The sequence below is a fragment of the Manihot esculenta genome, chromosome 10, assembly GCF_001659605.2.
Source record: "Manihot esculenta cultivar AM560-2 chromosome 10, M.esculenta_v8, whole genome shotgun sequence".
In the NCBI taxonomy this organism is placed as follows: Eukaryota; Viridiplantae; Streptophyta; class Magnoliopsida; order Malpighiales; family Euphorbiaceae; genus Manihot; species Manihot esculenta.
This window is the reverse complement of record NC_035170.2, coordinates 26,123,263-26,147,838: the sequence shown is the minus strand read 5'-3', so window position 1 is coordinate 26,147,838 and position 24,576 is coordinate 26,123,263. Positions and strand designations below refer to the sequence as shown.

The following is a 24,576-nucleotide window of genomic DNA, read 5'->3' as shown; positions in this document are numbered from 1 at the left end:
CATTAGCAAATCTCTGACATACGTCGCACTTCCGGACAAACTCTTCTGCTTCTTTTTTAACAGTGGGCCAATAGTATCCTTGCCTGAATACTTTGTTGGCTAATGTTCCTGCTCCCTCGTGGGCTCCACACAGGCCTCTATGTATCTCTTCCATTACCTTTGTAGCCTCTTCCGGGCTCACACATCGGAGCCATGGACTGGATTTTTCTTTTCTGTATAAGGTTCCCCTTATGGCTTGGTAATTAGCGGCACGAGCTGCTACCTTTCTGGCTTCATCTTTATCTTCGGGGAGCTCGCCCTTTTCCAAGTATCTCAGGTATGGGGTCATCCAAGTTGGGTTTTGTTCTACCTGCAATATCGTATTAGTTTTATTAAAAGCAGGTGTATGGACCTGTTGTATGTATACTTCATCGGGAAGCTGTTCCAGTTCTTCTCTGGATAATCGGCTGAGCAGATCTGCTTCCTCATTTTCCTCTCGGGGTATTCTTTGAAACCTGATGGTTACTCCTCGACCCATGAGCTCGGCTTCCAAAGTTTTTACTTTATCCAGGTAGTTCTGCATGACGGGGTCTCTAGCCTGATATACTCCCGTCACCTGGTTGATCACTAGCTGAGAGTCGCTATTCACCTCGAGGTCGGTTACCCCTACCTCCAAAGCTACCAACATTCCATTCACCAGGGCTTCATATTCTGCTACATTATTCGAGGCTTTGAACTCTAGACGTAGGGCGTAACACACCTTAAACTCCTCTGGCCCCTTGAGCATTATTCCGGCACCATTGCCCTCAGTGCTTGATGCTCCGTCTACATACAGCTTCCAGTTAAATTCTGGATGAGGCTCCCTCTCACATTGCTGTCTTGCTGTCCCTGAGGATGATCCTCCCTGCACCTCGTTGAATGAGCACTCTGCTATGAAGTCAGCCAAAGCTTGGGATTTTATAGCTGTCCTGGGTCGATATTCTAGACAGTAAGGGCTGATCTCGACGGACCAAGCCAACATCCGACCTGAAGTTTCCGGCCTGCGTAGAATCTTCTTTAAGGGTTGGTCTGTCATCACAACTCCTTGGTGGCCCTCTAAGTAAACCTTGAATTTCCGAACTGCTAGCAATAGGGCGTAAGCCATTTTTTCAATGTTTGAGTATCTGACCTCGGTATCTCTGAGTACTTTGCTGACGTAAAAGACGGGTTTCTGCTCCCCCTCTTCCACCCTCACTAATACTGCGCTGACTGCTTGTTCTGAGGCCGCCAAATATATCAGAAGTTCCTCTCCTTTTATAGGGCTGCTGAGTACATGGGGTGAGCTAAGATATTTTTTAAGCTCTGCGAAGGCTTTTTTGCAGTCGTCCGTCCACTCGAAGTTCGGTACTTTCCTCAACTTTTGGAAGAACGGCAAGCACTTTTCTGCCGATCTTGACATGAATCGGTTGAGCTCCACTACTCTCCCAATTAGTCTCTGGACGTCCTTTACACAGGTTGGCTCTGGCATATTTAATATGGCTTCCACCTTCTCCGGATTAGGCTCGATGCCTTTTCCGCTTACCATGAATCCCAGGAATTTTCCTCCTCGAATAAAGAAAGCACACTTTGCTGGGTTCAACTTCATTCTATACTGGTTTAATACCCCGAATACTTCCCTCAAGTCTGCCATGTGCTGTTGGAAGTTTGGGCTTTTGACCACCATATCATCTACATAAACTTCTACATTCCTGCCAATCTGATTTTTGAAGATTTTATTCATCAATCTTTGGTACGTTGCCCCGGCATTCCTCAATCCGAATGGCATAGCTCTGTAGCAATAAGTCCCATCTTCAGTTATAAACGAGGTCTTTTCCTCATCCGACCTTTCCATTGGGATTTGATGATAACCAGACATAGCATCCAAAGAAGACATATAATCAAAACCGGCTGTAGAGTCGACCATTTTATTAATGTCAGGAAGTGGATAACAATCTTTAGGGCAGGCCTTATTTAGGTCAGTAAAATCTATGCACATCCTATATTTGCCATTGGCTTTTTTGACTAATACAGGATTTGCCAACCACTGTGGGTACATAACCTCCCTAATAAAGCCTGCCTCCTCAAGTTTCTGCACCTCTTCCCTGGTAGCCTGCTGCTTTTCTCTTCCTACTACTCTCTTCTTCTGTTTTACCGGCTTGGCTTCGGGGAGTACATTCAGCTTGTGTGTCATTACCGTGGGGTCAATTCCAGGCATGTCGGAGGGCTTCCAGGCGAAACTAGACGCATGACCTCGGATCAAGGCCATGACTTCAGCTTTTTGTTCTTTAGTGAGGCCGGCATTGAGACTGAAAACTTTTTCTGCCTCTGCTTCCGATAAAGGGAATATCTCTAGCTCCCCCACCGGTTCTGTCCTGACTTTTGTTTTCTCATCCCGAACCTCTAGAACTTCCGAATCTAGAGCTTCTCCAGTGGAGCTCGGTTCTGCTACTGTGGCCAAGTACACTGCTCTTGCTTCTTCCTGGTTGCCCCGGACTATTCCCACTCCTTCTTCTGTTGGAAATTTGAGCGCCAAATACCTGATGCTGGTGACAGCTTCGAAATTGAACAGCGCAGGCCTCCCCAAGATCACATTATAGCTTAACGGAAGTTTGACCACTAAAAATACCTCGTGGTGAGTACGAGTTCTGGGTGCTTCGCCCAAGGTGAGAGCCAGCTTCACCTTCCCTTCTACGACCACCGGTACTCCTCCAATCCCCTTGATTGGTGCTTGGTCTCGGACCAACTGTTCTTCCGGAATTCCCATCTGCTGGAAAACCCGGTATGGTAGCAAGTTGACTTTGCTCCCATCATCCACTAAGACCTTCTTTACTCGATAATTATGAATGACGGCTTCAATGACGAGCGCGTCATCATGGGGCATCTGAATACCCTGAGCATCTTCTGAAGAGAAGGTGATTGTCATGGGAGAGTGGTCAACGATCTGCATGACCTCGGTGCTGCTGGTCTCTCCCTCCCGATTTCTCTTCTTCCCTCGGCGGCCCATCCGTCCTCCCGTTCCTCCTACAATCATGTTGATGGTCCCACTGGATCCATCGTTCACCGGTCCCGCTCCTGTTCTCCTCGGTGCCTGAACCGCCGGGCTGGATTGAGGCCTTTGTCCCTCTGATTTCTTTACAAAATTCTTTAGGTGCCCCCTCTTTATCAACCTCTCGATCTCTGCTATCAACTGGAAGCAGTTGTTGGTATCGTGGCCATGCGTCCGATGATATTGACAGTATTTGTCAGGATTCCGATGATCCGCTTCCGACTTCATGGGTTTGGGCCACTGGAGAAAATCCTTGTCCTGGACAGCCATGAGCACCTCGGCTCTGGACGCATTTAATGGAGTCGGCTATTCAGGGACCCAAGGGGGAGGCAACCTTGGCTCAAGGGCCCGTGGAGGGGGAGGCCTTTGATCCCTTCGCTCCCAGGCCTGCTTGTACGGTTCGGGCCTCTTGCCGTGTTTCCTTTCATGTTTCTCCGGCCTCCTTTCTTCTGAGGCTTTTTCTTTTCCTGCCATCCTTTTGGCAAATCGGCTCGTTACTAAGGCGTCATCCTGCCTTATATACTTCTCCGCTCTCTGCATCAGCTCGGCCAGGGATGTGGGAGGCTTCCTGCTCAAGGAACCGAAGAACTCGGCAGAGGTCGTTCCCTTTTGCATTGCCTCTACCGCCCTTCCTTCATCAAGATCAGGAATCTGCAGGGCCTCCGTATTGAAACGAGCGACATACTCTCTGAGTGATTCACCCTCTCTCTGCCTTACTGTCTCCAAGTAGCTCGTCTTCCTCTCCGCTGGCACCCCGGCTATGAATCGACTGATGAAGCGAACGGCTAGGTCTCCGAAACTCCTGATACTTCCGGCCTCAAGGCTGTTGAACCACGCCCGCGCTGGTCCCGAGAGCGTCGTTGGGAATACTTTACACATTAAGGCATCAGATAGAGTTTGTAACTCCATGAAGGTCTTATAGTTCATGACGTGCTCCCTCGGGTTACCAGTTCCATCATAAGCCGCCATTGATGGCATCATAAACTTCTTAGGGACAGTCTCTTGCTGCACCCACTTGGAGAAAGGGGAAGAAGTAGGCAAAGAGGTTTGGCTTTGGTCCTTCTTACCTAACTCGGCGAGGAGCTGTTCTCTCAGTTTCTTCAACTTTTGGTCCACCTTCTCGTCTTCTGGGCTGAGTTTTTTCTCCAGGTGGTACTCCTCCTCCTCTGCTTCAGTTCCCGTCCACCCGGTTATTTCGGCGGAATAGTTATCCACCTCCTCATTTTCTATCATCTCTCTCGCCCTCCTCCCATGGATTCGGGCCTCCGGTCCTTCCTCTTCGCCGGCTCTTCTTCCTCTTTCTTCAGTATCGCGACTGCTGGTTTGAAGACGATCAGGTGCAGGTCGGGGGTCATTGGTCTGAGGTTCCTCTACAACCGGGAGTGTATTTGCTGGGGTGTTGAGGCCTCTCTGTTGCATTATCTGTCCCAACCATTGGGCTGTATTCTGTAACTGGAGGGCCATGTTTTGAAGATCTTGGTTAGACAAGGTAACAGCGGGAGTATTCCCTGCCAAACTTGACGAGGGATTAAGAGGAATAGGTGTTTGGTTGTTTAATGTCGTAGGGCTAGAAAAAGAGAATTGTTGCCCGTCTTGGGCAGAGCTTAGGTCATTTGGGACGTTAAGGTTACTTTCTTGGTGATTAGCCATTGTGGATCTCAGTGGGTTTTGTTAAGAGTGAGAACTTCGGTGATGAAAGGATCTCCGTCGTTTCCCACAGACGGCGCCAATTGATGATCTGAGATCCAATAGAATAGGGGTTTACAAGGGTTTTTGTATTGAATCCTAAAGCTTAAACATTCTAAGGAGAGGACTCCCCTTTTATCCATTTCGTCTTGCTTGCTGGTGACGTGTAAAGGTCTCTCCAGGATTGGGCCACGCGTCTCTGCCATGCAGATTCGGGCGTACGAGGGTATCAGGCGTCTGTCCCATGCGTAACGGCCTCTGATTCTCCCTGTGCGTACGTTCGAGCGGATCTGCCAGGCTGTCTGGTGAGTATCATTCTGGATACTGGGTCGGGCCGAGAGTTGGGCCAGAGAGGAAGGGTCTGTTTTGAGCGGATTGGGTCGATCTGGACGAGGAGGTTTGGTCGAGCCCGGCCTTGGAAGTTAGATGAGCCGGGCTTGCTTTGGGTGCCAAGTATGTGGGCCTTTACTTTGTGGGCTTTAGGTTTTGGTCGAGGTCCTGGACTGGGATGAAGGAATCCAGCGGTCATCATTGAATATTTTAAAAATGAGCTTAATCTTAAAATTGAAATGTTTAATCAACAGGTCAATTAGGATAGGTGGAAAGGGATAAAACTGGTAAGAGGCCAGGCTAGATGAGAAGAAAAAAAAAAAAAGAAAAAAAAAATTAATTTGTAATTTAAATCAGAAATTAACAATAAAAAGAGTTATTATTTTGTTAATTTAAGCCTGAGATTACATGTAGTGATTCAGTAGCTAGCTCTTTTTTTTCTAATATTACGTACACTGATCCTTCCCACTGCATGATCAACTTGGACCACCAGGAGGACTGCAACTAGGGTTAGCAGGAATAGAAGAACAAGGAATTCCTTGTAGTAGGCTTCTGCTCATTATCATATGATTGTATCTAAAATTGGCATCACCATTTTGGTTGGAAGCTGAAGCAGCAGTTTGTATATTTTCATGTTTGCTTCTGAAATTTCCTATCATATTTTTCATATGATTTCTCCTCGCATGATCTTCAAAACCCAAGTAGCTCTTCTTCCCAGCATTTGATTTCCCTGCAACTTGAGAACCAAAACTTTTATTTTCTGAAGCCAAGCTTTCAAGTTCAAATCCAAGAGAACAAAGGACTGTTCCACCAATAATCAACATTAGCAGTAGCAGCAGCTTCATCATCAAACTGGACAACAGACATTATATACTTCAGATTTTATATATGCATGTATGAAAGGAAAAAAAAGAAAAAAGTAAGGTGTAGGTGAAATTTAGTGTTAAGAAAAGAAGAATTATTATGAGATTATATATATTTTTATTAAAATGTAATTCTAATTAAATTATTAATTAGTTTAATATAAATATATTAAATTTAAATATACTGAATGTATACTTTATTCGTCTAAGTGTAAATATATTGTATTAATGAATATTTTAATCCATCTATTAAGAAAATTATTTTCTAATTTTATAGCCCACCAATTAAGAAAATTAGGAGAGTATATCAAGTTGCATGTAATACGGATGTGATTAATCTTAACAATGCACTTTTAAGTCTCAACTCATTTTTCTTCGGAGTAACATTTTGGCAACGACTTGACAAGATCAGAATATTAAAATACTAAATTTGATAAAAAAAAAAAATAATGGATTTGTTACTAATTTATTTTTTAAGCTAATATTTGTTACTAATCCGTTATTACTTAGAAATATATTCATTATTATTTTTTGTTTTTATCCGCTTTTATTTTATGGTGAATGAGTCTAAGATATAAAAAGTTGATATCATTTATTTTTAATTTGTAAAGAGATTTACTTATTTATATTTTGAATTTATAGTGGATAAGATGAAGGCAAATTTTTTTCAATTAATTGGATAGACTTGTATTATCAGTCTCTCACTTTATTAATTAGTCAATACCGACACTAAACACAGTCACGAAAAACTTAGAAAAATATTTACTTGGATCTAATATAAACAAATGTGGATCCCTATATAAAAAAGAGATGAAATCCACTTAATAATCATCTCATAATTTGGAAAATCATGCAGCACTCTTGATCAATATTTGAGAGTACAGAAAAGGGCAAAAAGAAGTAGAAGAAGAAAAAGAATGAAAAAAAAGAGATGATAGAAGAAAAGGCATCCATGGCTTGAGTGAGAGGAAAAGACAGAGTTAATGTATAGATGAGTGGGTGGATAATAATCATTTCTTTTTATTTTATAATTATGCCCTGTAGGCTTATTAAGAGTCATAAGATATTTTCTGTTGGTTTAATTAATAGTCAAAATTTTGTATTGCAAATTAACATTTTTCAAAAAGTATTAATGGGATAGTTTTGATAGACTTGGACTATAGAATCATAAATCTATTAAACATTGATATTTGATTGATAGCATTGAATTTTGATGCCATGCCACCTTCCTCGAAAATTCAGAAAATTTTCAAAGGAAGAAGTGATGAGAAATATTGAACCCCTTATATACCAGGCTTGATATAACTCAACAGCACCTCAAAGAGTTAGGCAAGACCTTGTTATTCTCTGATTTGATTTGATTTTGATTTTGGTAGATGATGAAGTTGGTGATGTTAATGGTGTTGATTGTTGCTGCTTCATCCTCATTTGCTATTCAACTTAAAGGGGAAGCAAGGAAACAGATCATTACTGCAAATTTTGCCTATGAAGAAGAAGAAGATGCAGGAAAGCATATGATGATGGAAAAATATGATCCCCACCAAATTAAAAAAGCCAACTTTGTACACAATGATGATCAGATGCCACAACTACGCAGGATTCTAAGAAATGGTGATGCTCCTCCTAGTCGCACCACACCAAGTGGACCTGGTTATTGATCAGGAAGATGCAGACACACACACACGAGGAAACTTCTCAAAATTAGATTGTTTGAATTCAGGACTTTTCAAAATTCAATTAAACACACTTATCGCGAAATAAAGTCAGTAAATTTGCATATTTTCTTACTTTCACTGTAAGTGTCTATCATCGATTCTTACTAATACTTAATGTTTAATTATTGATCACTATATACAATAATAAGACCTAATGTTTAATTAATGATCACTATATATAATGATACGTGTTAATATTCTGAGATTCAGAGAAAATAGAGTTTATAGAGATGTGTAAATTTAGTCTAAGAAGTTATGTATTCTTCCTTTATTATTATTATTTTTTTTATCCTCTAGTGACGCATAACCACTATTCTGCTATACTGTCACCTATCACTCAAATCCGTACGTGCGGACGTACCACCGCGAAGTAGCTGGGCCTGCTATCTTACCTCTCGTCATGTCACTGAGCTAGGCTTTCCTCTGATGGATCAGAGTCTAAGGTCAGTTCGATCTACTTTAATCATAGGATGGATGGTGCGATAATGAGTCGGCCTGCTCGGTGGAGTCTATTAGGCTTTGAACTTATTTTCTTTTTCAAGATCTGGTCTCAGTTCAGATATCAGAAGTACGATGATTATCAAGAGTGTCATCATTTTGCTAAGAATGTTTAATTAGTTATGTTTTAATTAAATTATGAATACTTTCTTATTTCACATATTATGGAATTTGATAATACTTTCTTTAGTCCCTTTTGATAATAATAATAATAATAATATGAAAAATTTGTAGAAGAGATTGGATTGCATATTTTGGTAATTAAGGATTCACTTGAACTTCCGCTAAGAAAGGGGAAAAGGAGTAATATACAAATTTTTCCTAAATTAGATCCTTTATGCCATGAAGACATTTTGGTCCAAGTCTTGCCACCAATTCCTAAATTATAATAAAGGTTGACTAGTTAGTATGCAGAGGGAATTTCATTTTGCAAAATTTTTGCTTATCGTATTTTAAATAATATTTTCTTTAATTTTATATAACATATCATATCAATACAGTGATTCAGTAAGCTAAAATATATATATTATTATATATATAGTAAAAAATTGAAATTTTTTTAATTATTTTAAATAATTATTAAATTATTATTTTAGTATTATTATGAAAAAATATATATTTTTTTTAATCTAGGATGAGAATTCTCAAGTTAATTTTTGCACACTCCCTCCTTAGGCCATTTTAAGAGACGAATCTCTCGTTGTATCTGATGCATTTAGAATAAATAATTTTGAAGTACTGTACAATAGAATCAAATCTTGTTGATAAAAAAGGAAGAGCTCTTGTCCTTACCAATTGAACTAACTCTATTGGGTTATTTTAAAATAAATTTCATTACAAATACAAAAATTTTAATCAACTGAATAAATAAATTCTTAGAAAAAATTTTAAACAAATAATAGAATCACTATTAAATTAATAATATTCATACTTTAAATTCAGGGCGTCTTAATTTTCTTCTGCAATAAATATATATATATTTTTTAAATAAATAAATTACTAAAAATCCCTTTAAATTATATATATATATATATATATATATATATATATATATATATATATATATACATACCAATTAATTTTATTAAAAAATTAAATATATTTGATCCAATAAAGAGTAAAGGGTGGAAAAATCTCAATTTCAAGTTTTCTTTTTACCTATTAATTGTGAGACTTATCTCTTAAATTTATAATAAAAATTATTATTATTTTTTTAATTAGAATAAAAATTATATAACAAAATTATTTTCAACTATATATAGCCCACCAATTAAATCAGACATTTAATTAGTTTAGTGGAAATTAACCTTGAGTGAAAGGTAGAGGTTGACCAGGAATTCCATTTCTAAGAGCACGAGATTGAATTTTTAGCATTATTTCTAAATTAATTAATTAGGAGATTAAATATATCAAGTTGGCATGTCATACGGATGTGGCTAATCTCAACTATACCCTTTTTAAGTCTTTACTCATTTTTCTTTGGAGTAATATTTGGGAAAGACGACTGGGCAGAATCAGAAAATTGTAAACTCTGCATTAATTAGTTTTTTTTTTTTTTATCAAAAATAAATTTCATTAATAAAAGTGATATTCTAACATTTAAAAAATAAAATTTTAGAATTTTATAATGTGTGCAAACTTCGTTGGGAAATATCATCAACTTTTCCTTTTATACCTTTTTGTTTTATCTGCCGGTACCGTATAATTGTTTTTCTACTACAGCATCACCTGTCTCTATATCTCAAATCGTACGTACGTACGAGTCAGAACACCCATTCATATCAGGCGGTCATTTAATACTTTCGACGTGTATGCTAATAGGGCTGCGAAGTGACTGCACCGGCTATTCTTCCTCATGTCATATCACCGGGTTAGATTATCTTCTGTTGGACCTGCGCTCATACCTAATCCGGCCTATCCCTACGCCTCCAAATTAGAGTTTGCGATATTGGATCAATCTGCTTAAGAATGACTTAATGAATTTTGAATTTGTATTTTTCATTAGAGTACGACTTCACCCTAAATATAGAAAGTCCGGCGGTAATAAAAAAAATTCAATGCTAGAATACAAGAAAAGTCCATAAATCTACTAGCTATTGAATGTGGGTTTGATTAATAGTCAAAATTTTGAATTACAAATGAAAACTTCTAAAAAATAATTAATGGGTAGTTTTGGTAGACTTGGACTATAGAATCATAAATCTACTAGCTATTGAATTTTTTATTGATTGCATTGAATTTTGATGGCATGCCACCTTCCTCGAAAATTCAAGAAGTGATGAGCAATATTAAACCCCTTATAAAAACCAGACTTAATACTACTCAACAGCACCACAAAGAGTTACTTGCTTGATACTAATTAGGCAAGCTCTTCTGATTGTTTGCTTTGCTTTTGTTAGATGATGAAGTTGGTGATGCTAATGATGTTGATTGTCGTGGGTTCAATCTCATTCGCTATTCAACTTAAAGTAGAAGCAAGGAAAGACAAATTTGGCAATCAGAGGATCATTGCTACAAATTTTGCCTATGAAGAAGAAGATGCAGGAAAGCATGTGATGTTGGGAAAATATGATTCCCACCAAATTAAAAATGCCAACTTTGTACACAATGTTTATCATCAGATGCCACAACCACGCAGGATTCTAACCGCGGGTGGTGCTCCTCCTAGTCACAGCGGACCTGGTGGACCCGGTCGTAACTGATCAGGAAGATTCAGACACACACAGGAGGAAACCTCTTCAGATTTATATATTTATATATTCTGCTTTGAGTGAAATTAATCATATTTTACATTTTTACACTAGGAATCTATATAAATCTGATTTCGATAAGAATTTTCTCTTATTATTTTATATTATTTATTATATATAAATAAAATATTTATATGTACATATTTTTGCATGTATGCTTATACATATATACATGTAAAATAATTATATAAAATATGTAGGAAATAAAAATAACACAAAACATCAAACTATAAAAGATTTTTATTGATTAAAAAATTATAATAAAATCTTTACAATGAATGTAATAATATTATAAATTAAAATTATAGTTTATACCATTAAATTAACAGCTATCTAATTCTTATATAATTCAAAAAATTATAATCAAACTATAAAATAACAAGATTAATTATTATATGGTATAGTGACAAAAGATAAAAAAAAATAATGATCATCAAAATTAAATTAAAACTTTGAAAAAAAAATTAACAAATACACACGTGCAAGAAAAAAAAACTTGACAATTTAGTGTTAAGAATTAATTACCTTTCCATTAGAGCAACTTAATTGAGATGGAAGTTGTTAGATAAATATTTAGTCGGTTCAATTTAAAATCGAATTAAATTAAATAAATTATAAATTAAAATTTTGGTATTTATAAAAATTAAACTAAATCGATATTAGTCAGAAATCGAATTGAATCGATTTGATTCAACTCGATTCGATTCAGTTTAGTTTGATCAATTTGAAATTTTAATAAAATTGTTTATTTTTTACTTCTTATTTTTATTTTTAATATTTTAAAATTTAATTAAAATTTAATTAAAATATTTTAATTTTAATAATAAAATAATAAATATATTAATTTTATTAATTATAAGTACCACATTATTTATGCCGTATAATTTTCCAAAAAAGCACAGGATAATTTCTTGATCAATGAGATATTTGTGTGTGTATATGTAACATTATTAAAGTTAAAAGACCCGCGTCACGAATTTTACGTTATTAAAATATATTAATTTGTAATTTAATAGTGACTCCATTAGAATAAATTTGATAGAGATATTAAATTTTATTTTTTTTAATTTTTATTTTTTTATTATTTAGCCTAAAAAATTAAAAAATATATATTTTTAACATTATTTATAAATTAATTAGGAGATTACATCAAAGCTGCATGTCATAAGAATGTTACTGATCTCAACTATCCACTCATTTTTTCTTTGAAGTAATATTGGGGCAAGATGACTTGACAAAATTAGAAAATGATGCCAACTCCGCATTTATCCACTCATTTTTTTCTTTGAAGTAATATTTCGGTAAGCTGGCTTGACAAAATTAGAAAATGATGCCAACTCCGCATTAATTAATTGAAACGACGTAGTATTAGTATATGAAAAAAAAATTTTAATTTAATCTGTCATAGACTCAAAATAAAAAAAAAGAATTTTTTTTTGTATAAAAATTAAATGTAATCTTAAATCCATGATGAATTAGATTAAAATAATAATTTACAGAGACAAAATTTGTCTCACTATATATTCTTAAAAACTAAATTATTGTCTCTAAAACTATTTTAAGAAATAATAAATTAAATAGCTAATTTTAATAAGGTAAAATAATAATTTTTCCCTAAATTTATTTTAAAAATTAAATAAATTTAACTCTATTAATATTTTTAGAGATAAATTGCCTCATGTTTACAAATTAAATTTTCAAATAACTTTAGTTAAAAAGATTAGACAACAAGGTTCTAGAAGGACTTATTAAATTACTACTTGAAATTGGAGGAGGCATCTATAAAAAGGAAGAAAAAGATAAGTCCCTCGTGGTTTTTCTTATTTTCTAATAGATTGTCATACTTTAATTTATATTTCATGATTTAAAATTTCAATTTATTAATATACATAATTAATAAAGCGTTATAATTAAATTTATTATAATTATTATAATATTTATAAGTTTTTAAAGCTTTTTCAGGTGTAATTATAAATTTTTTTAAAAAAATTTAAATTATTTTTCTTGAAATTAAAATTTATAATATTAAAAAAATTTATTACTACTATAAAGTTATTAATTTTATTAATGATTTGCTATATCAATTTATTTTAATTTTATCCAAAATTAACCCATATTCTAATTTTTTTAAAAAATTTATACTAATTATTATTGTAATTTAAAAAAAATGTCCCATCAACAATATATATTAATTATATTTCATAATAAAAAATATAAAATTATATTTCACATAATTTATTTTTAAGAATATAAAATAATAAATAATTATAACTATTTTTTAATACATTTTTTAAAATAGTATTTTTTTTATTTTCAACAATATTATTAATTATATATTTTTTAAGCTACAATAATAATTAGAGTGACTTTTAAAAAAATAATTTAAAAGGTGAGTTAATTCAGAATTAAATCATAATAAAATTAATATACTAAATTATTAATAAAATTTAAAATTTTATAATAATTTTAAAAATTATTTTTTAATATTATCAATTCTAATTTTAAAAGAAATGATAAAAAATCTTAATGTTTAAAAAAATTTATAATTGCTGATTTTTAAAAATTTATCAAATTTAAAAGCCCGTAATCTGACGTCACAGAATGATATAACAATAACGTGTTGGATGATATAATAATTTTATTAAAAATTAATGAAAAAATATAAAAATAAATATAAAAATATTAAATTTAATTGGTCATATATGATAAAAAAGGGTTTTCTTTTGTCATTAATTAACTCCTTAATTAAATTATACATACTTCTTATTCCACATAGGAAAATTTTTTAATTATAATATATGAATAAAATATTTATATAACATATTAGCATGCTTATCTGTATACATATAGAATAATTATATAAATATGTAGTAAATAAAAATAACACAAAACATCAAACTATAAAATATTTTTATCGATTAAAAAATTATAATAAAATCTTCAAAATAAATGCAATAATATTATAACCATTAAATAACTTCATAATGATAAAGAAAAATTAACATCCATCTAATTCTTACATAATTTAAAAAAAAAGCAAATTAAATTATATATAACTCTTCATTTGAAATTAAAAATCTCACAAAAATTTAATTCAATTAATTAATTTTTTTAATAATTATTTTATTTGAAATAAAATAATTTAATTATTTTTAATTAAAAATTTTAAAAATTTTCATTTTAAAAATAATTAGAAATTTTACATAATTTTATAGTAATTTATTTATTTTTTTACAAAATAAATCATATCAAATAATTACAAATAATTATTATAAATAATATATATATAAATATAACAACAATAAAAATTATAAACAATGTTATTATAAAATATTTATTATTATTTTTATAACAATAATATATAACAAGTTTTTTTTAAAATGGTAATAGAAAATTAGAGAAATAAAATTTGAAATCTCTCGAATTTAATCAAATGCACTTACTGTAATACCCGGCTAGACTCTGGCATCGGAATTCCTACTTTCCGGCGGTATTTCCGTTAGAATCCGGAATGTCACGGATGTCGGAGCCTTCCTGAAGGGTAAAACAGAGGTTTTTCAAAATGTTTTATCATATTTTTATGTTTTGATTAAGGAAAAATGAGTTTTGAAAGGAAAAGATCAAGGAGGGAAAAGAGAAGTTCGGCCGCCGAAAGTGAAGTTCGGCCGCCGAAAGTGAAGTTCGGCCGTCGAAAGTGGCTTAGTTTTGCTGCCCCCGAAAGCCATGTTCGGCCGCCGAATGTGGTAGAGTTGCGGGTGCAGGTTAGGCCGCCGGAAGTGGTTGACCAAGTCACCTATAAAAGTCCCCTTGGTCAGCAGAGGAGTAAAGTTTATTCCTCTTTCCGAACCAAGGTGAGTTCATACCCTCCTTTGGTTGATCTCGTGTTTTCTTCAAGTTCTTGCAAAGGTTTAAAGAGTTTTAACTTGGTTTTGAAGGTTTTAAGCAAAGAAGCTAAGTTTTGAGGCTTGGAGAGTTTGGATCGGTTTTCCTTGACATCTCCGAGTTTGGATCATCAATCATCTCGTTCTTCAAGAGGTAAGCATGGATCCTCACCTCCCTTTATGTTTTAAGTGAGTTTTATGAAGAAAAAGGGTTAGGCATGCATGAGTTGCATGAGTTGTGCATGTGAGGGTTTATGTACCATTTATGCTATGATGATGTTTTTGGGGTTTTAAGCTTGTTTTAAGCCCCTATGTGCATAGATAAGGGTATATGCATGTTTTTGAGAGGTTGGCTGCATGTGTGGAGTGTTGGGAAAGGTTGTGGAGGCTGAGTATGTGTTTTGGACTCGAGTTCTGCCATCTTGGAGAACTCAGGTAAAGGGAGTTTCGGCCGCCGAACCCCTTGAGGAGGCTGTTTAGGCTGCCTAAACTCGCCCCCGAAAGTTTGAACTTTCGGCTCTGGCAGAGAGTTTCGGCCGCCGAAGGTTGGGACTTTCGTCTCTGGAGGGTCTTTCGGCCGCCGAACCTTGCCCCCAAAAATGCATGACTTTCGGCTCTGGAGGGACTTTCGGCCGCCGAACCTGCCGCCGAAAGTGCCCTGTCCAGCCTTCTTTTACCTGTTTTTCCATGCATGTTTATGATGTTTTAGGGGAGTTTTGGGGAGATGTTTATGGTTATGTTAGAGTATGTTTGGTACCTCATTTGAGTCGACATGTGTAGATGCGGACCTGAGGAACCAAGGAGGCCCCCAGAGTTAGTTTTTTCAGAGGTGATCAGCAGTTGCTAGAGGTGAGTGGAACTAACTTATGATTTTAAATTAAATGAAAGTTTTAGCATGAATCATGCATCATCAATGCCATGTGTATACTAGGTTGTATCGCATTAGAAATCACGAATATGACGCATTGCATTATTTCTTGTGAATGGGGACGGACACAGAGTATTATCCACTAGCCCTTGGGATATAGAGTCAATGAAGTCCTGAGGAGCCCCATGAGGGCCGGGCACAGAGTTCATGTTTATGTGTAACAGAAGTCTTGAGGAGCTCCTTTTCGGGCCGGGCACAGAGCCGAGGGAATTTTGGATCCGTCCGTCCGAATGTGATTACTTGTGATGTGATGCATTCCATAATAGCATATGTATTTAAATGTTTTTTTATGTTTCTGCTCACTGGGCTCTAGTAGCTCACCCCTCTCCCTAATCTCCATATTTCAGAGCCTCAGACAGAAGACAGAGTATAGCAAAGGGTAAAGTTTAAGAGTATGTATAGTAGTGGACATGATGATGTAAAGCAATGATGTAAAGAAAAATTATGTAATGTACAGAGATGATGTCATGTAATATAATGTATATGGAGTTATAGTATTGTGCTTGGCCCTAGAATACGTTTAATCCCTTTTTATATACATGATTTTTATAAATGAAATGAAATGTTTATGATGAAATCCAGCTTGATGACCCATCTAGAGTATTTGATGAGGACTCTAGTATGTGGTTCTATATTAGTGCATGTAGGGGTGAGCAGTAGTCGGTTCAAACCGAAAAAATCGATCGAACCGAACCGATTTGAAAATTTGATTCGGTTTTTATACATTTCGGTTCGGTTCGGTTTTTATTTTCAGAAATTTTGGTTATTTCGGTTCGGTTCGGTTTTGATCAGAAAAAAACTGAAAAAACCGAACCGAACCGATTAGTAATAATAATATGTTTTTTCAATAATATAGAGAAATTAAATTATATTAATATTAAAATATTTTAATTAAATTTATTTTAATATTAATTAAATTTTAAAATACTAAAAATAAAGTGTAAAAAATAAAAAAATTATTAAAAATCGAAACCGATCAAACCGAATCGAATCGAACCTAATCAAACCGGTTCGGTTCGGTTCGATTTCTGACCAAAATCGGTTCGGTTCGGTTTTCATAAACACTAAAATTTCGGTTTTCTGTTTATTCGGTTCGGTTCGGTTTTAAATCGAACCGACCGAATGCTCACCCCTAAGTGCATGCATAGGTCGAACTTGGATAATGAAAAAGTTCAAATTTTTATAGAAATATATGATCATGTATGGGATTGAACAGGTACACAGAGTTTACAGCAGACTTACTACGGGTTCCGGCGGCCTTAAGCCGACTTGAATCCTAGCGCCGGTAGCGGTCCGGTTTCCGGGCTCTTATACTTACCACCAGATTAAATATGTGAGTGCAATATACAACAAGCTATATATTAATATTTAAATTTATATTAATAAATTTAATAAAAATATTTTTACTATTCGTGTAATGTATGTATATTAGTAAATTAAAAAATTTATATATGCATCAATTATTGTGGCGTAAATTTGGTTTCGTGGCATCAAGACTTTTGGTCCAGGCTAGGTCTTCCCACTAACTTCCACGATGTTCATGCACATCAATTTGATTATTATCCGCTTTATATTAGCCACTGATTTGCGAGAAGACAGTTATGTTATCCTAATAAAATTCAATTCCCCTTCATTAGTATTTCATCACATACATAATAGTGAATTTCCAAAATAAATAAAAAAAAATATTGTATTTCATATTAATCTTTTTCAAGATAAGTTGAAATAATTGCCAAGCTCTAACAAAAAATTATGAGGATAAGAAAAATAATTCATGAAAATAAATTTAATTTTATTTTTAATTTTACAGAGAAAGATAAAACAAATTTAATTATTTAATATTTTTTTGCCTGGCTAGACTTTAAAAGGCTTAATAATAATATCAATATAAAAATTACTATTTAATTCCTATGATATTGAAAAAATTTGTTAATTAATTTTTTAATTTTGATGCATTAAAATATTTTTAACATTTTAAAAAGTCTACTAGCTAATTTTTTTCGTTAATTTTATCGTTATATTATTTATTATTTAGTTTCTACAATTTTTAAAAATTTATTAATTAGTCCCTCAGATTTTTAAAAAATTTATTAATTAATATTTGCATATCATGGCATTTTAGACTTTTTTATAACATTTAATGGATAAAATTAATATAGAAATTAATTATTAGACTTTTTAAAATGTCAAAAATATTTTAATATATTTTTTAAAATTAAAATATCAATTAATGAATTTTTCACTTCTATTAATAATATATAAAAAAAAAAAAAGAATGGAAGAGATTGAATTGTAGACTTTGTAATTAAGCTTGGACTAAGAATTGAAGGAGAAAAAATAAATGTATTGATTAAAAGAGTAATATATTGATTTTTTTCGGAAAAATGACTATTTTTAAAAAATAATTATTTTAAAAAAATTAATTTATTTTAAAAAATAACTTATTTAAATAAATTATTTTATACGTTGAAAATATTATTAACACAACTATATAAAAAATTTTAATATATTTTATTTTTAAAATTATAATTAAACAATAAAAAATAAATTATTTTATAAAAAGATATTTTCTATTAAAAAAGTATTTTTTAATATAAATTATTTTTTGTAAATAAACGAAACCTTAATTTTAAATTGTGTTGAAAATAAAATAAAATAAAATAAAGTTATAATTATTAATTTATATCTTAACTATAATTAAATGAAGTAGACTATATTTTAAGATAAAAAAAAATTAGATAAAATTATGAAATAAAGAGGAATTAAAATTTTTGAAAAAGAATAAATGGGGTAGTTTATGAATATTGATTGATTGCTTTGAATTTTAATGCCATGCCACCTTCCTGGAAAATTCAAAAATCAACGGACGAAGTGGTGATGAGCAATATCAACCCTTTATAAGTACCAGACTTGATACAACTTAGCAGCACCATAACAAGTTGCTTGTTTGATACCAATTAGAAAAGATCTGGTAATTCTTTGATTCGATTTTGCTTTTGTTTTTGCTTTTCCTTTTTAATTATATTAATTTTGTTATTATTTGTGCTCATCATCTTATTTTTACAATAATTATTAACATCTTAATTAGAATAATATATAACTGAGTGCAGCGTTCTTGAAAGTAGGTAGACGATGAAGTTGGTGATGCTAATGATATTGATTGTTGTGGGTTCAACCTCATTTGCTATTCAACTTGAAGTGGAAGCAAGGAAGGAGAAAATTGGGAATCAGAGGATCATGGCTATCAATTTTGCTCATGAATATCCAGGACAGCATACGATAATGGCAAAATATGATTCGGACACAATTAAAAAGGGCAGCCTTATACTCAATGCTGATCATCAGATGCCAAAACTAATAGGGGAGCAAACACCTTCTCCTCCTAGTAAAAGCGACCCTAGTATCAGCAACCCTGGCGGATCCGGTTGAGAAGATGCAAAAATAAATACATATTAAAAAAAATTTTAATTAAATCGAATTTCCATATATTCGTAATATAAATGTATGAGTTGAAATGTGAATAAAATATCGAAGTCGATTCCATAACATACAAAGAAATTCCATTTGTAATACCATGAGATTGAATTTTTAGCATTATTTGCAAATTAATTGGCTTGGAGCTAATATCAAGTTGTATGCTTGGATGTGACTCAACTTAATTATATACTTTTTAAGTCTTAACTAATTTTTCTTTGGAGTGAAATAAAAACCCAACTCATTTGTGATGAAAAATTTTCCATGATTCAATTCTATAATTTTAATATTTTTATTTATTAAACACTTAATCATAATCTAATAAATATTTAAATTTTAAAAAATATTACTTTCAAATACTTCAATTTTAAAAAAAATATTATTTTATATACTTAAACTTTAAAAAAAAATCTACTTTTAAACACAATTTTAAAATTATAAATTTACAAAATTACTTTTAAATACAACTTTAAATTCATAAATTTAATTATGAATTTAAAATTTTACTTTTAAATATAATTTTAAACTATAAATTTAATAAAATTGTATTTACAACTATTTTTAAAAAAAATTTTAAGTATTTATTAAATTACAATTAAAATTAAAATATTTAATAAATAAAAATATAAAAATATAGGGCCATAAGTATGTATTAACTTTTTATATATAACAAAAGATTTTAAAAATTTTTAACTTAAAATTTTTCATTTTAAAATAAATTAAAATTATATAAAATTTTATAAGAATTCATTTAATTTTTTTTTATTATAAAATGAATCCTTTCAATCATATATCGATATTTAGAATACCAACTCTAAATTAATGGAATAGACTTGGCTTTTTTTTTTTATAAAAAATATTTTTAAATTTTTTAGTGTTGGATACTAAAAGTATTAATTAATAAAAAATATTTTATTGTTAAAAAAATTTAAAAAAATTTTAAAAAAAAGATATTATCATTTAAAAAAATATTTTCTGCATTTTAAAAATTTTATTAACGTCGTTTTTTATAAATCTATTAATTTATTTTATTTTTTAAATTAAAATTAACAATAAAAAATAAGTTATTTTTTAAAAAAATATTTTTTAAAATTATTTTCACAAATAAACGGGTATTAGTATTACTATTCGTAGTCTCACAATTAACCAATTAGTTGACGACAACATTAATTAATTAAGGGTCATGTGGGACAAAGAAACAAAGAAGGATTGGAAGATAATGGAAGAAAGGGTATCCATGGCTTGAGTGAGGAAGAGGGAAAGATACAAATATGGATAGGGCCGGGATTGGGTAGATAGATTTAAATTTATTTGGGGGTAAATAAGTAATTCAATTACTTTAAATTTTAAAATTCTGCCCTGTACACTATGATTTGAAAATTAGAGATTAAAAGTGATAAGAGATTTTATATTAGTTTAATTAATAGTCAAAGTTTTGTATTACAAATTAAAATTTAGATATCTCACTATTATATACTTTTTTCTCCTATAATTTTATTTATTTTATTTTTTTAATATATAATTATTATGTAAAAAAATAATCTTAAAATAATTAAAAAAATAAATAAAAATTATAAGAGAGATAAAATATTTAATAATTTTGGACACTTTCTTTTAGGATATTGTAAATATAATATGCCTCTAAGATGACCCTAAAAACTATTAGGAGAGACTATATCTTACATTTTTAAATAAAAGATATATATAATTTTTTATGGATTTAGTTTTACTATTTAATTTTTATTCTATAAACTAACTTATTAATTAATTTTTTAATTTTAAAAATATATTAAAATATTTTTAATATTTTAAAAAATCTACTAATTAATTGTTTTTTTAATTTTATTCATTAAGTATTTTATTATTTAATTCTTATAATATAAAAAATTTATCATTAATCATTGTAATGAATTAATTTTTTTTATTAAAATTATTTTAAATTTTTATAAAAATTAATAAAATAATTAATTATTAAATTTTTAAAATTTCAATAATATTTTAATATATTTTTTAAAATAAAAAATTAATTAAAATTTTTTTTAAATTATATGTACTAAATAATAATTTTCTTTCTTTTTATCTACATAGGATAATTTATTTAATAATACGGAGTAACATACTTTTATGTACTTGATGTTTATTATATTGTTTTCTCATTAAGAATTTATTTTTTCTAATACATGGGTCCTCACTGAATTACCTGAAGGCAAAAGAGCTATTGGCTCCAAAGGGGTCTATAAACTTAAACACAATCCAGATGGATCCATGGATAGACATAAAGTTAGATTGGTTGCTAGAGGGTATAGCCAACTCCCTGGAATTGATATCCAAGAAGTTTTCTCACTTGTAGCTAAACTGGTCACAGTACAGGTTTTTCTTACAATAGCTACAGCCTTTGAATGGCTTATTCACCAATTGAATATCAACAATGCCTAGCTCTATGAACATATTGATGAAGAATTATATATGTAACCTCCAGAAAGTTATCAAAAAGCTAAGTCGGGACAAGTTTGCAAACTGGTTAAGAGTCAATGGAACAAGGAGCTTATTGCTTCCCTACAAACTTATGGGTCTAAGCAGTCACCATTTGATCACTGCTTGTTTGTTAAAGGGTCCAATTCTACTTTTCTTGCTTTAATTGTCTATGTTGATGTTCTCATTTCAGGCGCTAATGAACAAGACATTACAAACCTCAAACACTACCTGGATACTCAGCTTCTCTATTAAAGACCCAGGATTTGCTCATTATTTCCTAGACATTAAAGTAGTCGGATCCACTAGTGGTAATTTCCTTAGCCAGCTAAAATATATTCTTGACATCCTTGAGGATGCTAGCTTCACAGAAGCACAACCTATCCTTGTACCCTTTCTCGAAGGGGTCAAACTGATAGCCGAAACTGGCAATCTGCTTCCCGATCCAGAGAAGTACAAACGCCTGATGGGTAGACTCTTGTACTTAACTCTCACACACCATGATATTACTTATGCTACTCAACAGCTCAATAAACACATTCAACAATCCGAAGACACACATTGGCAACTTGCCATTCATGTTCTTAAGTATCTCAAAGGAAGCCCCAACAAAGGTCTCTTCTTTCCCACTGGCAAAGATTTCAAGCTTCGTGTTTTCTGTGACACTGATTGGGCCGCATGTCCCATCTCCCACAAATCTCTCACTGGCTTCTACATCTTCCTTTGTCCCTCCCAAATCTCTTGAAAAACGAAGAAATAGAACACTGTTAGTCGGTCATCCATGGAAGCAGAGTACTACAGTATGGCCTCCACTGTTTGTGAGATCAAGTGGATAAGTTATCTCTTGTGAGAATTTCATATACAACTAGACTTACCTATACTTCTCCATTGCGACAATCGGGCGGCTCAACACATTGCCACAAATCCCATTTTCCATGAATGCACCAAAAATCTCGATATCGACTGCGATAATCGGGCGGCTCAACACATTGCCACAAATCCCATTTTCCATGAATGCACCAAACATCTCGATATCGACTGTTATGTCGTTTGAGAACAAGTACAACAAGGATTCATTCTACCGGTGTATGTCCCCTCTAAGCTCCAAATCACCGATTTATTTACAAAACTACCTTCTAACTCTTGTTTTCATGCCCTACTTAGGAAAATGAGACCTCTCTCTTTTAACTCGTTCTCATCTTATGAGGGAGAAATAAAAAAAAAAAAAAAAGTGTAAAGAGATTGCAAAACGGTGCGTTGATACCAAAAGCTAAATGGGGCATTTTGGTATCAGGCTGAGAAAACACGTTTCTTTCCTTTTTTTAATTCTTTATTCTTTCATTCTTTTTCTTATTCTTTTAGCCTGTTAGCATTATACAGCTGTATAAGGAATAGATTATTCTGAAAACTATACAGGCCATCATCCAGAATCATCTTCATTCATGTACAAATTCATAGTCCTACAGTAATAAAATTATCGTTGTTTGGCCCATTTCCTCTGTTATTCTCTTGCTCTTTCAGTGGCGCCATATGAATAACAAAATAATGATCATCAAAATTAAATAACAAAAAGAAAAGCTTTCTATTTTATTAATGTAAGCCTAAATTTGCATACAGTGATTCAGTAAGCAAGCCCTTATTTTAGCCTTTTTAAATGCTCGCTTAATTTTGACATTATCTCAACTTTTTAATAAAAGAAAAAAAAACACTACATAATCAACCTCTACCACCAGAAGGACTGCAACTACCTTTACCAGTGGTATAATGACAAGGAATAGGTTTAGAAAATGATGCCCCCTTTTGTAGTAGTCTTCTCATTATCATATGATTGTGTCTGAAATTGGCATCAATAGTTTTGTCGAAAGCTAAAGCAGTTTGTATATTTTCATGTTTGCTTCTGAAATTTTCCCTCATATGGTTTCTCTTCACATGATCTTCAAAACGCAAGTAGCTCTTCTTCCAAGTATTTGATTTTCCTTCACCTTGAAGATCAAACCTTCCCTTTTGTGGGTTTTTTTGAAAAGAGAAGAAGATAAAAGAGTTGATATTTATCATATTGCTATTCAAATATAATTGAAAAATCTAAATACAACAATAATAAATAATTTAAATTTTAAACAGATATTATTTAAAAAATTTAAATAATTATTTGAACTTAAATATTAAATAAAATATTATTAATTTACAGTTTACTAAATCAAAATTTTCGCACCTTTTTTGAAGCCAAGCTTTCAAGTTCAACTCCAAGAGAACTAGGGATTGTTCCATCGATAATCAACATTAGCAGCAGCAACAACTTCAGCCTTGTAATCGAACTGGACAACGAAGAATATATATTTCAGATTTCATATATGCATGTGCAAAAGAAAAAATATACATGAAATTTAGTGTTGAGAATTAATTACCTTCCCATTAGAGCAACTTAATTTTGATGGAAGTTTCTGAACATATAGTTTGCCTAAATTGTCTTCCTCATCATAGTTTATGGGTACTATATATGAATATGAGATTATATTTTTTTGCTATTACCAAAATTAGACTTTGGGAACATTCAAGAATTAAATCTCTTAGACTCCATTTATTTTACGAAAAATATTTTTTAAAAAAATATTTTTCATTTTCTTAATGTTTTGAGTATTCAAAAAATTTTAATCAACAAAAAAATATTTTTTTAGTTAATAAAAAAAGTAACCCATTTAAAAAAAAATAATTTTCTCTTTTAAAAAAATTATTTTTCATATATTAAAACTTTTATTAAAATCTTTATATATAAATTTATTAATAAATTTTATTTTTTAAATTAAAATTAAAGAATAAAAACATTTTCTATGAAAAATATTTTGAAACGAAAAGCATTTTCAAAGTCTTCCCACCAACTCCCACTGCATTAATGTATGCACATCAATTTGATTCTTATCCGCTTTATATTAGCCACT

General features: G+C 31.8%; 1 protein-coding gene and 1 long non-coding RNA gene across 2 annotated transcripts; one reads left to right on the top strand and one right to left on the bottom strand.

Moving 5' to 3' along the window:
* The first annotated feature begins 18,627 nt into the window (after positions 1 to 18,627).
* On the top strand, positions 18,628 to 18,909 carry LOC110625338. Its single transcript, XR_002489571.2, has 2 exons — positions 18,628 to 18,665; positions 18,805 to 18,909. It is a non-coding gene; the product is annotated as an uncharacterized LOC110625338 (long non-coding RNA).
* Positions 18,910 to 23,182: 4,273 nt separating this feature from the next.
* LOC110623909 lies at positions 23,183 to 24,174 on the bottom strand. The gene is made up of 3 exons (XM_021768931.2): positions 24,046 to 24,174; positions 23,853 to 23,955; positions 23,183 to 23,641 (listed from the first exon to the last, which is right to left on the bottom strand). Exons 1-3 carry the CDS (start codon positions 24,051 to 24,053, stop codon positions 23,357 to 23,359), a joined length of 396 nt encoding a protein of 131 aa, XP_021624623.1. The 5' UTR covers positions 24,054 to 24,174; the 3' UTR covers positions 23,183 to 23,356.
* Between the last annotated feature and the right edge of the window lie 402 nt (positions 24,175 to 24,576).